This window comes from Sprattus sprattus (assembly GCF_963457725.1).
Source record: "Sprattus sprattus genome assembly, contig: scaffold_219, whole genome shotgun sequence".
NCBI classification, from domain to species: Eukaryota; Metazoa; Chordata; class Actinopteri; order Clupeiformes; family Clupeidae; genus Sprattus; species Sprattus sprattus.
The window spans coordinates 1-15,229 of NW_027666967.1; the positions used below are offsets into that span (position 1 = coordinate 1).

Here is a 15,229-nt window from a genome sequence, read left to right on the forward strand (position 1 = left end):
ACCAATCAGCACTCACTGACATCACTGGTTACTACACAGACTAGCACAGAAAAAAATGAATAAGCATTGTGGTATATATTTGCAGTTCCAACCATTAAGAGAAACATATCAACAGCAGCAATGGAAACCATAACACACACAACAGGTATTTTTTTTAACCCTGTTACACACAGAAGGCCTTACAGCTACAACCACTAACATGAGATAACAGCGGAGGTTATATGCTTACTGTATATGACAAACACAATTGTGACAGACACAGTTTGACCAGTCTTATGGGCTAACCTGTGATGAAACTCTGTGATGAAGTTAAACTGTGGTGAAAATGGCAAATGTCTTTCTCTACTGCTGACCAGACTAAAATCCACATAAAACAAAGTGGTCAACAGACACTGGGTTTAAAACTCCTAAATTTACTTTTGAACTTATATACTGCATAAATATACATTCAGTTTCAGGACATGTTAAAAAAATAAAAAAATAAAAATAAATTAAAAATGTACTCTTTCTAGCTGTCAGAGATCTTCCCTGGTCTCAGAAAATCCCCAATCCTGACCCCACTCGCCTAACCTCCTCAGCGTAGGTTGGGTGAACATTTTGAAACGCCAGTGACTGAATTAACATTTATTTGCTCAAGCCTTTCCCAAAGAAGTTCAGATATTTTCAGGAATGTAAATGATTCAAGAAAAATATTTGCCGTCACTTTTTTTTTTACAGCAAAACTCTGGTGAAAATGCCTAATGTCTTTCTCAACTGGTAAGCTAAAGAAAATCCACAGCAAACAAAATGGCCAGCAGACACTGGGCTTAAAACTCATAAATGTACTAATGAACTTAAAGGTGCATACAAATACATAATCGGTTTAAAGAAAAGTTTTAAAAAAAAATACAAAGCTAATATTTTTCTTCAATCATTCATATATTCCTGAAAACATCTGAACTACTTTGGAAATGGCCTGAGCAAATAAATGTTAATTCAGTCACTAGTGTTTCAAACTTCACACAGCCCCTAGTGTGAATGTTAGGCGAGTGCGGTCAGGGTTGGGGATTCTCCGAGACCAGGGAAGATCTCTGACAGCTAGTAAGTGTGACTTGTCTCTTGATGAGCGGGGGGTGGTGTTGTAGTGGTTCAGAGGTCAGGGAAGATCTCCTCCAGCTTGTAAGAGTCTCGCTGCTCTGTGGGCTCTTCATCATCCTCACAATCTTTAAGCTCCTCCTCCAGCTTTGGCAGGGTCTGCTCATACAGGAAATCAATGATGTCTGCCATCAGAGACAGAGGGAGGTTAGAGAAGGGGACAGACAGAGAAACAATGCCATCATAGACAGAGGGAGGTTAGAGAAGGGGACAGACAGAGAAACAATGCCATCAGAGACAGAGGGAGGTTAAAGAAGGGGACAGACAGAGAGACAATGCCATCATAGACAGAGGGAGGTTAGAGAAGGGGACAGACAGAGAGACAATGCCATCAGAGACAGAGGGAGGTTAGAGAAGGGGACAGACAGAGACAATGCCATCAGAGACAGAGGGAGGTTAGAGAAGGGGACAGACAGAGAGACACTGCGGCAGAGGAAGAAGAGCAAGACAGAAGCAGAGGAGAAGCAGAGGAGAAGGGAAGAAGACAACAAAAGTGAAGTTGTTGTTTTCCTGATTTCCTGCTTTTCTCAAACCCAAGGTCACGTTTGCATACTCCACCAGAAAACACACAACAGTATTAAACATGAACAAGAGAGAGATACATGAACCAGCAGGGGGCAGTACTCACCACAGAAAGACTTTCTGTTAAAGTCTGTTACATTGGTCACCTTCAGCTGGTGGAATTTCATTTGGAGGTAGGCAGGTATGCTGTTGCTTCATAGAGAAATCACAGGAAACTTTCACTCAACATCACACTTACACACAACATACCCAAACATCACACTCAATATCATACTAACACCAATTCACTCAAATATCACAACGACACACAATTCACTCAATATCACATTTACACACAATTCACTCCAATATTACACTAGCACACAATTCACTCAATGTCATACTAACATATGAGTCACTCAAATATCACACTGACACACGATTCACTCAATATCACACTGTCACACGATGCTTGTGCATAAACAGGTAGTCTAAGAGTAGTTTCAATGCAAACGCATATTTAAGGCCAATAGGTCAACCCATATTGATTATGACCTTAACAGCACAGGAAGTAGCCAGCATTCAAGAACCTAAGCTTTGTACTTGTCAGTCTCCCATGTACTTGCTTACATGAGCCTCTTACCCAAACAGATGAGTGAGGTCTTCCCAGACAATGTCTGCAGATTCCTTCACATCCATTTCTTTGATCCTGGTCGGGGCACACAGACACTGGGTTAACTTCAGAAATAAGGTCATCATAGGAGACTCTCACTTAAGCAGGATTTCTTGAATGTCCAGACGGAGGTATTTGAATAGACAATGCCATCTGGAGTACTACTCAAAGTAGCTGTTTCAGAGTGAAGTTAGAGACACGTGAAGATGCTTTGATTAGCTGGATCTACACGTTACCAGAGTAACAGTTTGAAATCGATGCTTTGATCAGCTGTACTTAGAGGTAAACAGAGTACCAGTTTGAAACATACTCTTTGATCAGCTGGATCTGCCCCTCTATGCTCTTCCTCCCGTAGATCTTTCCACCAGTCTTCATTTTACCCATCAGGTAACTCATCCTACACAACACAGGCAGAGACAGGATCAACAGGGTATATCTTAGCTCACAAAGGCAAGAATACACGCAGACACACACAGACCACACACACCCACACAGATCAAAGCTGTGACAGACAGAAGCAGGATCTGCATATGGTCTCCGTGTTAAGGAAACTGTCCCAGCAAGCAAGCCTTCACAGGGCCTGTACGGGCTCCTGCACTCATTTTTATATTTATATATTACGGTGGCCGAGAGGTGCAAACCAACATTACAAAATCTGTAACACTTTAACAAAGCTTAAGACAAATTTACATTTTGGATTTTAGTTTTTTTTACATATTATAAAACAAAATAATATTACCACAACACATTAGGTCCCGAAACAAATTAACACTTCACAAAACAAATTAACAGGACGCGAAACACTTTCACAAGTCCTGAAACACATTAACAAGTCCCAAAACACATTAACAAGTGGTGAAACAAATTAAAAAAATTACATTTCAGAAAACAAAGGACGCGAAACACTTTAACAAGTCCCGAAAGGCCTTGTGGCAAACATTTGAGCCAATTAACGAAATGTAGTTTTTCGTGTGGTCGGTCTTTATTGTTTTTAAATGGAGCAGACCAGACTGAAGGACCAGATATTCTATAGCATTGCATACAATATTTTAATGAGGGACACTCGTACGCTGTAACCGTGGATATGTCGTCATGTTTACACGGTGTACACATCAGCTTGAGGTCTTTTGAGTATTTGCACCCTCGATGATTGAGCTCCTGGAGCAAATTCATTACATGATCCCTCTTCACTCGCAGATTGTACTTTAGTTTGAGCACCTGCCACAACATGCGGTAACCAAACAGCTATCCAGGTCCACAAAGTTCCAGTCGTATTGCCCTGATTATGACTATGTTTGTAGAGGAGAAATCCTTTCTGCAATATAACCCAGCATCATTCAGTTAGCTTTTTCACCACGAGCTCCACAAACTCAAATTGAGCACTTCCGTTATCACTACCACGTCCATAGACATGAATGTACGTTTATATGTCCATGTCCACATCAATCACGGAGTTAGTACATTCCCTTTCCGGTTAATGTCATTTGTTAAAGTGTTTCAGGACTTGCTAAAGTGTTTCACATCTTGTTAATTTGTTTTCTGAAATGTAAATTGGTTTCGGGACTTGTTAATGTGTTGTGGTAATGTATTTTTGTTTTATGATATGTAGAAATGTTTTCCAAAATGTAAATGTTTCTCAAGCTTTGTTAAAGTGTTTCAGATTTTGTAATGTTGATTTGCACCTCTCGGCCACCGTAATATAAAAATATATTCAATAAATAAATAAGCTAAAAATGAGTGCAGGCTCTGTGTGGGCCTAGTTAGGGCTCCTGTGGGCTATGTTAAGGCTGCCCACGCAGGGCAAGCACTGAGGGGCCAGCACTTTGCCAATGAGCAAAAGCTCAGGGGCACTGCGTGGGCAGCCCTCAAAGGGCCCTTGTGCCGGCCCTAAGGGGGCCTGTACAGCCTTGCTTGCTGGGTCTAGAATCTTTTGTCGGGCTATCGGGTGACAGCCCGCAGTGACCCAAAGCTGCAGGCCTCGCTTGGGCTAGCCCACACCGGGCCTGTGTAGGATTGGTGTGGGCTAGCCCTAGCCCACAGTGCCCACAGCCTGCCTGCATGGGGCCCGTGGAGGCTTGCTTGCTGGGGTTCCTTGCCAGTGTCGTCTATGTTCTCATGGATTATTCAGCCTGTCACAGAAAAATGTACCTGAACTGAACATGTTTTGTGTGCAATGTGATGTGACTGTGGCATGAGCTTTCTCACCACTTCGCCCTGCACTTCAACGAGCTTCGAGTCCAGACCTGATCGGCCACACGCCTCCAGGCCAGTTTCTTATGCAAGTCCTTCTTCTGGATGACCGCAGACCTGTCACCGCCCTCTCCTCCGGGCTCAGCCCTCTCAAGCAGCTGCTGGTGTACGCACGTCAGGAGGACCTTAATCTCTGCCTCGGACCATGCCCCATGATTCTCACCTTAGGGACAGGAAGTGACAAAGCATAAAACAAGACTGGGTCAGTATTCATAGACCTCAGTCGTCTGCATTAGTTTTAATGTCTACCTACCCTGTGTCTATCAATTTACTAACTGTCCGTCTAGCTGGCCAATCACAAAATTAGCTTTAAGGTCAAGTCCATGATTCTGGCAAAAAGTTATTAATATTTAAGCTTGATCGCCAGTCACATTTTACCCCTCCCTTCCAGCCTACCCCTGAAGTAATGCAGTGATTGCCTGGACATGTTTTATGGCTGGAATTCACAGTTTGTTTTCAAATCAGATTTATTTTGAGAGCAAACACTGAACGGACAGCTAGAGGACCATGAAGAGCAATTAAATGTTTTGATAAAAAAACAAATTTGGGATTACAATTGCGGACACTGTGGTTGTTCTGATGTAAATCTGATCACTTACACATCCCGTCAAAGTGATTCCTCACGGCTGAACAACTGCGACCCATCTTGTCTGATATGGCCGTCCACTTTGACCCATGCTGCCTATACAGATCTATCAAGTGTTTGTCCTCATCTTCTGTAACCCTGCGGAAAGGCGGAACAGTTATAACACTAATGAAACACCCCCAAACTGATGCTGCTCACACACACACACACACACACACACACACACACTCACACACACCTGTTAGGTGAATATTCACTCAAGTTACCTCAGGGAGTTGCATATAAGTATATGAATTAAACCACAACAACAAGCTCACCAACGTCACAGCAGGTCGGAGAGAAGCACGGGCTAACTCCCAGACTGCAGCAGACGAGAGATAAGCAATATTAAACCCATCGCAGAAGGTTTATATAGATAGAAGTTTAGTGATTTTTGGCACCAAATTAATACTGTACGTCAGCAGGGATAACCACATGGTGGGTCTTTGACGTCCGTGGATTTCTAACTTTGCTTTCTGCCTTGTAAAGATGTCAGTTTAGACCCTTCTTATCACATCTGGTCCAAAACATCCTTTTATGCAGACTAAGTGGCACCTTATAATCTAAGTTACACAGACACAGAAACACAGAAAAGCCATGTCCCTGCTGACATAAACACATGATTCATGCAAGGCAATTATTAACACAGACACTTGGTTTAATATATTCTTAAGTCATTAATAGTGTTTTCGAAATTATCTGTCAATAAAACTGATGAAACACCCCAAACATAACCACACACACACACACACACACCTTTATAAAGACAACCCATTTTTGAGAAGCTTGTGTTTACCTCCCCTTGTAATTTTCGCTGTTGCACATCCTCCTGGCTCTGTTAAGGATAGAGTTCCAGGAACGAGGGATCCCGGCGCCTGTTCAGGAACAGGACACAATTCACTGCTGCACTGCAGGCTGCACTGATGTACACCTCTAACTTCCAGTCACTTGATACAATTTGACGAGTAACATCTCAAAAAAAAGTATGTAGGTATGACAGCAGTGGGCACACTCAGAGAACAAAACTCAGCCTGTGTCACTCACTCACATGTCTCATACTTATTCATGACATGACATCTGATATCTATACTCACATAAACACCAGAGGAAGTTGAACTTCCTCTTCAGCCTTTGGATGGTTTTCTTCTTATCTGGGAAGCGTGTGGGTCTGAAAAGCTTTAACTCGCTGTCAATACCGGAAAGGGCCAGAAAGTCCTTCACATTCCGATTCAGCTGCTCGTTCTCGGCCGTGCTGAACCGCCCCGTTCGCAGAGGGATCCCTGTGGCATGGTGGGGGCGGAGGAAGAGCGGTAAAAACAAAAACCCTGGATCACATGACTGAATTTATCCCTCAAGTGGTCAGTGGTCCTTCAACTTCTCAAACACAGTCCACCCAAAAATCTAAAATGTTGTTTAACTCAGAATGTCATAACAAACCATACCAGAATCATAAGGAAAGGTCCTGGGCAATATACAGCCGCGGAAAAAATTAAGAGACCACTTCAAAATTATCAGTTTCTCTCCAGAGAAACTGATAATTTTGAAGTGGTCTCTTAATTTTTTCCGCGGCTGTATATATAACACTGCTGCAGGCCTCACATATTCCCTATGGCCTGAATGAAGATAAACTCCTCCCCTCTGAAAATGCAAACTTATTCACCCTGTTTTACAGTGCACTGCTGGCTTTGGATACTCCCAATGGCTAAAATCAACTTGCTTACTCACCTTGCTTCTTGTACATTCTATAGCGGGGTAGGTCATATCTGACGATATTCTTCACATCCTCAGTGTTGGTAAACTTGTATTGAGGCAGGAACTCTTGGATCTCCTTCCTGATGGCACCGTCAATGTCCAGCACATCTGGGTGAAGCTGAGCGTCTGTGGGACAGTGTGTGTCTGCAGCAGGCTGTGTGGGTGTCTTTCTGACCTTCGCTACAGGACGGTCTGGCTCTTCAAGTCTCCTTTTCTTCTTCTTCTTTTTCTTCACCTCTCTCTCCAGAGCAGCAGCAGCATCTGCAGACTCTTGTGTCACACTTACGTTCTCTGCATTGTGTTTTCTTTTCTTTTTGTTTTGCCCTTCTCTTGAGTCACACTGGCTCTCGACGTGTCTACAGTCATCTTTCTCACTCTTTGTTTTCTTCTTTTTGTGTTTATGTGTCTTTTGAGAGTCAACTTCCGTAGTGGTTGTCTCGGGAGGACTGCCGGTCTCTGGCATCGCGTCTAAAAGTTGCTTCTTGCTCTTGTTATGAAAGAACAGCTCTGCCTCAGTCATGGTCACCAAGTAGGTTTCCCACCTATAACAGCGTGAATAAAGGAACATATATTTAACAGAATACATATTTACTGGAAGACATTACACAGGAAATTCAAAGATGTAAACTGTTATATCAATATGAAAATGTAGGAGATTTTTATATGAACTTGGAGGAAATCTGTCAAACCAATCATCATTCACCAAGATGACAGAACAACAACCCCAATAAGCTATTTCATCAATTGTGTCATAAATTAACAAGATGCATGGAGACATTATAATAATAATAATAATAATAATAATAATAATAATAATAATAAATACTGTTTTCTTGGTTTCAATACTGTTTTCTTGACTAGACTATTGTTAAGTATCAGACTCCATTCTAGGAGAAGTCTATGAAGTTAGTATGTCTGCAGCGCCCTTAAAGACCACTCCATTATTTATATTACGCTTAGGCTAAGGTGAATTCCCCTTTCCACCGTGAGCAGTAGCATGGACTATATTTATCACTTTGCCCGCAAAACCGGGAGAAAGAAACTTTACACTCGTTGCCCCGCAGGAGCGTGAGAGAGAGAGAGACATTGGACTCACGGATGCGCGCACGCACACACACGCACACACACAGACACACACACGCACACACACAGACACACACACACGTACCAATTTTCAGGTGTTCATTAATAAGGTGGAGATATTTTCTTACGTTTAAGTCCGTAAAACATTTAAGTGAAAAAAATCAAATCGAAAAAGATCACCATAAGTGTGAATACAGATCGCGAGTAGTTGTATAAACATCAGTCAGTGCTTCTACAAGGTTCCATTTCCTAGAGAAAACTAGACTTGCGTTGTCTTCAACGGCTTAAATAATGTTGTTATTTATAACTTATTTGCTCCACACACAGCCAGGCAGGTGTGCATGCTGTGAGGATGTCATCGCATGATTTAGACTCGACGATTTCGGGGATTTTTTTCGGTCGCAATGGGTTTGCACATTTTTAAAAGTGGTGGGGACAAAATTCAAATTATGAATAGTGGTGGCGGACATGTTCCCCCCGTCCCCCCGTAATCTACGCCTATGTGTAGGCTATGTCACTGCCATTGTTAGCGGAGTTAGACCTGACACGAACGCCATTACATGGCTGCAACTTTCCCGTGGTAGAACACAACATACATCATCACAGTACACCTGTTGTATTAACATTACAATCCATGTCCTAGTGCGGTACCCACTTCGTCATCACATATACTCTCTGTTACAGTATACAACACCGGTTGGTTAATTAATTTATACACACCAACATACATACATACTCACACCTTCCGTACCTGTTTGTTTGCGAAAGCGTAAGCTGCTGACTGAGGAGCGGTACTATTTATCCACGTCCCTCGAGGGAGGGAGATGGGAATTGGCATGATAGGCCGTAAGGTGGACACTGTTTTCGTTTCAACCCGTTCCACTCACTGGCATCTACACAATCTTTAGCTTATAAAACAGAACGAGTCGTGGTTAGTTACAAAAAAAAAGTTCGTCGCTGAAATTCCAGTCGATTGTCTATATGGCTTGGTTTTATGCAGAACTAGAGTCTTCAGAGCGTAATAAGATTTTGTTCGGGAGTCGTGCCACGGTTTGACACGTGATCGTGATCATGATCATGATCATGCATCAACAGCGTGGCAAGATGGCGACTCCCGTGTGGTTAGCTTCAACGTTACCGAAAGAGGAAGACATCCTCAAAAGTGGGCTAAATTCATTCTAATTAGTGCTGTACATAGCCGCGTCCAAGAAGAACAATGAGGCACGATAATGTTATGTTTATGTTAAGTAATTTAGATCAAGTTTGACATACATGGGAATACACCTTACTGACGACATGGACTGTGAACACTCAGCACACCGAAGAAATAAAGGCAAAGACTGTACTTCCTACGTCAGCTGAGGAAGTTCAGAGCATCCGCACCCATCAGCTGTGTGTCCTGACAGCATCACTTGGTATGGGAACTGTAGGCTACAGCCTGTGACTGCAGCACCGCATCATCAGAGCATCTCTCCATATTCTGCAGGAGACCTACAAGAAAAGACTACCTACCAGGGCCCAAGGTATAGTAAAGGATTCCTAACATCCTGACCATGGACTTTTCAAAACACTGAGGTCAGGCAAACGTCTCTGCTGCTACAAGACCAGAACAGACAGACTGAGGAGGAGCTTCTTTCCTCAAGCATTCTGTATCCTGAACACACAATGACTATTAACATCAATTACACCTTTTTTCACACTTGCACATGGACTGTACACACACTGCACTTTAAACATCCTCTTGCTATTTATGAAAAATATTTTTGATCTTTCTTTCTTCCCAGAAAAAACAGCAGTATTTCTATGTATGTGACAAATAAACCTCCGTCATTGTATCAATAAAAGGCACTAATTGTACTTATATCAATGACCATCTGTTTGTTCATTCATTCTTCCAAAAATGAAAACAACACTGATGAACCATAAAAACACTCCTTATGAAACATGAAACATGATATATAAAACTGTAAAAATCTGAATAAGAAATAACAGATTAAGTACACTCAGTCCTCACTGTCAGTGTCAGGACAGTTATCTTCCAGTTCCTCAGATTCTTTTGTGTTGGCACAATTACAGCCTCCTCTTCAACATATCCTGTCTGCAATACAACAAAACATTGACAATTAAGAGTCACAGGAGTATCATGAAAAGCAGAGAGTGGTGGAGGTGGTACAAGACATTACAGGCTAGAACCTATCTGCCATACAGCACATTTAACAGCAAAGATGCCCAAGAAAGGCACACAAGATCACAAACCCCACCACACACACACACACACACACACATACACACACACATCACACACACACATCAGCTGTTCTCTTGGTTGCCAACTGGTACATGTAGGCCTATGTGCAAACAGCAGACTTAAAAACTGTTTCTCATGCCTGTCACTCACAAGTTGTGTAAAGCTGGACTTGCACATGACAAATAATAAGACTTGAGGAAAAATGCATTGCAGTTACCTGTAGTTTGAAGCATCAAGACCTTAATTTGCTTTCACAAGTTCAATAAAGGCCTTCCTCAGCTGGTCCATTCTGAGCACCTCCTGGTTGACAAGCAGCCTTTGGCCAATGATCCTCTCACATAATACCTTAAAGCTGACATCAAACATGGGCTCATTCCTAAAACACATATGAATGAGAAGTAAAGAAATGAATACGTGTTGTGATTGTGTGCACATACAACAGAATGCAGATGAAATGTTAAGTTAGTAGCTCCTTGAAATGCAATTTAATAAATAACACACTGTTATTTCTCAGTTTTTTCAGGCTTCGTCCAAAACCTGGTGTACCGATTGTAACAGCTTTTGCGGTACTGCACCTCGAGAGCCACACAATCTTTTTCTTTTATATGCAAAAGAATACTTTGGTCGTCCTTCAACTCGGCAGCTTTCTGCAATTGGCTTTAATGAAACAAAAAGGATGGCTCAATGAGTTTGTTGACATATCTCTCACACATAATTGTACCTTTCAGTCACTCAACCACCGTGTGTGTGTGTGTGTGTGTGTGTGTGTGTGTGTGTTTACCTGCTGTTAATGTTTCAGCCTTTCATATTACGCTCTGAAGATTCTAGTTCGGCATAAAACAAAGACATATAGACAATAGACTGGAATTTCAGCGACAAATAATCACGACTCGTTCTTTTTTAATAGCTAAAGATTGTGTAGATGCCAGTGAGTGGAGCGGGATTCATTTTCTAAAGGACTTTTCGTGCTTCACCTTGCGGCCTATGAGGGGTGTTTGATGTAACGTTTGTTATGAATGTTTATTAATATCATGGGTCGTATGTGTAAGAGCTGTAAATATGGTAAATGTATTGTGTGATCATTGGTGAACTTGGTGGTGAATTGGTGTATTTGTTAATGTAATGTATTATGTGCATTACATGACTAACCCCACTGACATCGTTAGATCCAATTGGAGTTTATTGGTCCATTCTAGCCCAATGGGCAGCATTATTTAACATGCCTCATTCCTTTGGAAGGGGTGGTAGAGAGGAGGTAGAGAGGAGTACTTGTTGATGTGAGGTGAATGCAATAACATGCTATTGAAATATGGTTGGAATAATTGTTGCATTGCTGTGTAAAGTAAGCTAGTTTTGAGTACTGTTTAACTACATATTTATGTTTGTTTGTATATATGTTTGGTGTTGGAGCCAAATAAATACCAATATATATTTCTGAATAAAATCTATCCTCTCTACACCGTGGTTTGTTCCCCTTCACTACTATCTCCAGTCGCCGCATCACAATAACTTGGGGTGACCGAGCGGTCACTCACAGGCCACAAGAACAACAAACTCACTCTAATAGCTACTGTAAGTTTAACTCATACTTGCTAACACATGAACCATATAGTACAAATATTACACACCGTATCACTGAAGTTCAACAAATGGGAAGTTTCACTTAAAATATAATGTAAGACAATGCTCTATTACATACAGTAAATAACTTAAAAAACGAAAGGGATTGTACTATCCTTTCCTACTCAAATTTTAGTTTAAGATATAGTATAATGTGTATTTTACAATTTTACAAAGAGTTTACTACACTTGAACTATGAAATCATCTGAGGTATGTTGGGGAGGGGAAACCTCAGCCTCCGGAGGAAGTACAACCGCTGCCTGGATGCCTTTGTCAGATGTTGTGTGTGGAGGGTCCATGTTAGGTCCTCAGTGAGCTGCACCCCCAGATACTTAAAACGGGGTGTAATATTCACTTTGAATATTGTTTGATATGTTCCTGCTGGCCAATCAGTGCGCCTCATGATTTATATGTTGCATTCCTACTGAACATCCTCAGTGTGCGTTTAGAGTGAGACGTGACCCAGCCAGGTCACACATTATGTTACTCCAGCATCAGTACTAATAAAATACAGTTTATAGCACGTCGGTTTGCTCTTGATTTTTGTACCTTCAATACGATACAAGACATGATGTCAGAGTGAACTTGGAAAACACTTGAAAAAAAATGGACGTTACTGGAGTTCCTTCACCTCGTATGAATTGGGATTCCATCAACCTGCCTGTAGCATGGCGATACATGTGAATTGATGTTTAAGAAGAAAACAGGAGAGGAGAAGTGTAGCTATCTTCTTTTGTGGGTCTGAGAAAAAGGTAGAGACATCTATCATACATGGATATTAACAGAGGCAAAAGCAAAAGTTTTAAAATAGCAAGCCTTTTGAACAGTTTATCACAGAATTGAGACTGCTTACAAAGGACTTTGGATATGCTAACAGTGAATAAATGATAAGGGATTGTGTAGTGTTCAGAGTACATTCACATAAAGTTCATGAAAAGCTGCTTAATGTCGGCTCTGGCGTCTTGGGGCCCCTGGGCAGTTGCCCAGTTGCCCATATGGTTAATCCGGCCATGCACAAGAAGTGTCTGTAATGGAGGAGTTTGCGGACATTTTCAAGGGGAAAAGACGAACAGTCAACCGCACAATAAACATTACAATGTCACAACGGACAACCTACACAGCACAACTGCTGTAATTCACAAGCTTAAAGCAGCCTTCGCCAGACACGGCATACCTGAGACTGTTATGTCAGATAACGGCCCTCAATACAAATGCGGATCATTTCGAAGCCTTTGCTGACAAATTGGAGTTTACCCACATAACTTCGAGTCCGCGTTATCCTCAAAGCAATGGCCTCGCAGAGAAATCCGTGCAAGATTGCAAAATTGCTGATGGAGAAGGCCAAAATTGACAAAAGAGATCCTTACCTTAGTATTCTTGAGTATCGTAACACTCCTGTTGACAGAATCAGATCACCTGCTCAGCTGCTCATGAGTCGACGGTTGCGCTCAGTCTTACCCAATACCCACCAGCAGCTTCAGCCAAAGGGCGTCAGTCAGAGAGAAGTTCACGCTAGGCTACATCACCAGAAGCAGCAGGGAAGATACTACGACAGGTCAGCGAGACCTCTGCCGCCACTGCAGGAAGGTCAATACATTCTTTTTCAAGAGCAAGGTCAGTGGAAACCTGCAGTAGTCATCAGACCAGCTGAAACTGACCGTTCAGCAGAAGGACTGGAATACAGGAGAAACAGACGCCACCTGCTTTCCACCAATGAGGGGCATCACACATACATTGACAAAAGTCCTGAGGACAATACACCACAGACTCCACACAACAGCACCCTAACTACCTCACAAAGAGCAGATGAGATGATCCCTCATACCAACCTTCACACGCCAAAGTCTGGAAGAGAAATCAGGCCTAGAGCTGTCCTGGACGTGTCAGTGTGATATTGAGTGAATCGTGTGTCAGTGTGATATTTGAGTGACTCATGTGTTAGTATGACATTCAGTGGATTGTGTGTTAGTGTAATATTTTAGTGAATTGTGTGTAAATGTGATGTTGAGTGAATTGTGTGTGAGTGTGATGTTTGGGTATGTTGTGTGTAAGTGTGATGAGTGAATTGTGTGTGAGTGTGATGTTTGGGTATGTTATTTGTAAGTGTGATATTGAGTGAATTGTGTGTGAGTGTGATGTTTGGGTATGTTGTGTGTAAGTGTGATGTTGAGTGAAAGTTTCCTGTGATTTCTCTATCAGTGTGGACACATGTGTCCAATTTCCGATTTCAGTCCGATTTAAATTGGATATTGGACACATGTGTCTCCCCAGAACTAGATTCATTGTGTCCGACTTGAGTCCCACTGGACTCCGATGTAAACCCCTGGACACACGATTCGATTCCGCTGGTAATTGGACTGGGCGCGCATGTGTCTCTCGTATCTGATTCAAATTGGACAACAACAACTTTTGCACATGCTTGAGATCGTGCCCACAGACATATAAATGCATCATATATAATGTATATGATATGATAAACGCTGCTAGACGCTCAGTTCTTGTGCTCCCTCTCATTCACGTTGAAATACTGAAAGCGAAAGTGAAACTTTGAAACTGGAACGCAACTGTTTGGGACAGAACGCTAATTCAGTGAACAAATATTTTCATATTACTTTCCACCAGTTGTTAGTCATGTAATCCATTCATATCGATGTGAATCAATCAATACTAATACAACTTTAGCTGTGGTGTGTTTTTGTTTCATTTCACAACGTATTTACTGTATAATCAACGGTAGCAGATGTAAACATTCCGCATTTGATTTGAACTGACGCGGCCAAGAACTAGATTGGTCACTGCCATGTGCTTTGAGATAGAGCAGTTAACCCCCCATGGAGACCCCATGGAGAGAATTGGATGGGATCGGAGTGCTGCCATCATGTGCCCGCACTGTATGAAGCAACAGCATACCTGCCTACCTCCAAAGGAAGTTCCACCAGCTGAAGGTGACCAATGTAACAGACTTTAAAGGTTCATTAAGGATTAATAGCTATTCGCTAAAGGAATGCTAGCAGCTAAAACTAACGAAATCTCTTGAAATGTGCTGACTTAATTACGACAAACTAATTACTCAACGACTGTCCTTACACAGTCAAACATCAATCATGTGCAACACAAGACTAAGCAAGACGGCAAATAAGCTACTTACTAGATCGGCAGAAGGTAATCAAAGTCAGGTCGGCGGGCATCGGCAGGCAAAACTACAGAAGGCAGTTATATGCCTATCGACCCTGCTATGCCATTGGCATGGACGCAATTCTCCATATTAAAGGTCATTGTAGCGCCCCAATTTTTTTTAAGCTGTTATTTTTAGGTTAAACTGCTTATCCTAACCCTAATCCT

General features: G+C 42.0%; 1 protein-coding gene across 1 annotated transcript; it reads right to left on the reverse strand.

The window, feature by feature from the left end:
• Window positions 1–1,128: 1,128 nt before the first annotated feature.
• On the reverse strand, window positions 1,129–7,503 carry LOC308382534 (transcription termination factor 1-like; the record flags this gene model as incomplete). Its single annotated transcript, XM_080860937.1, has 9 exons — window positions 1,129–1,259; window positions 1,763–1,848; window positions 2,279–2,344; window positions 2,619–2,705; window positions 4,514–4,721; window positions 5,158–5,282; window positions 5,980–6,058; window positions 6,278–6,463; window positions 6,909–7,503. 9 exons carry the CDS (start codon window positions 7,501–7,503, stop codon window positions 1,129–1,131), a joined length of 1,563 nt encoding a protein of 520 aa, XP_080717063.1.
• Window positions 7,504–15,229: the final 7,726 nt, after the last annotated feature.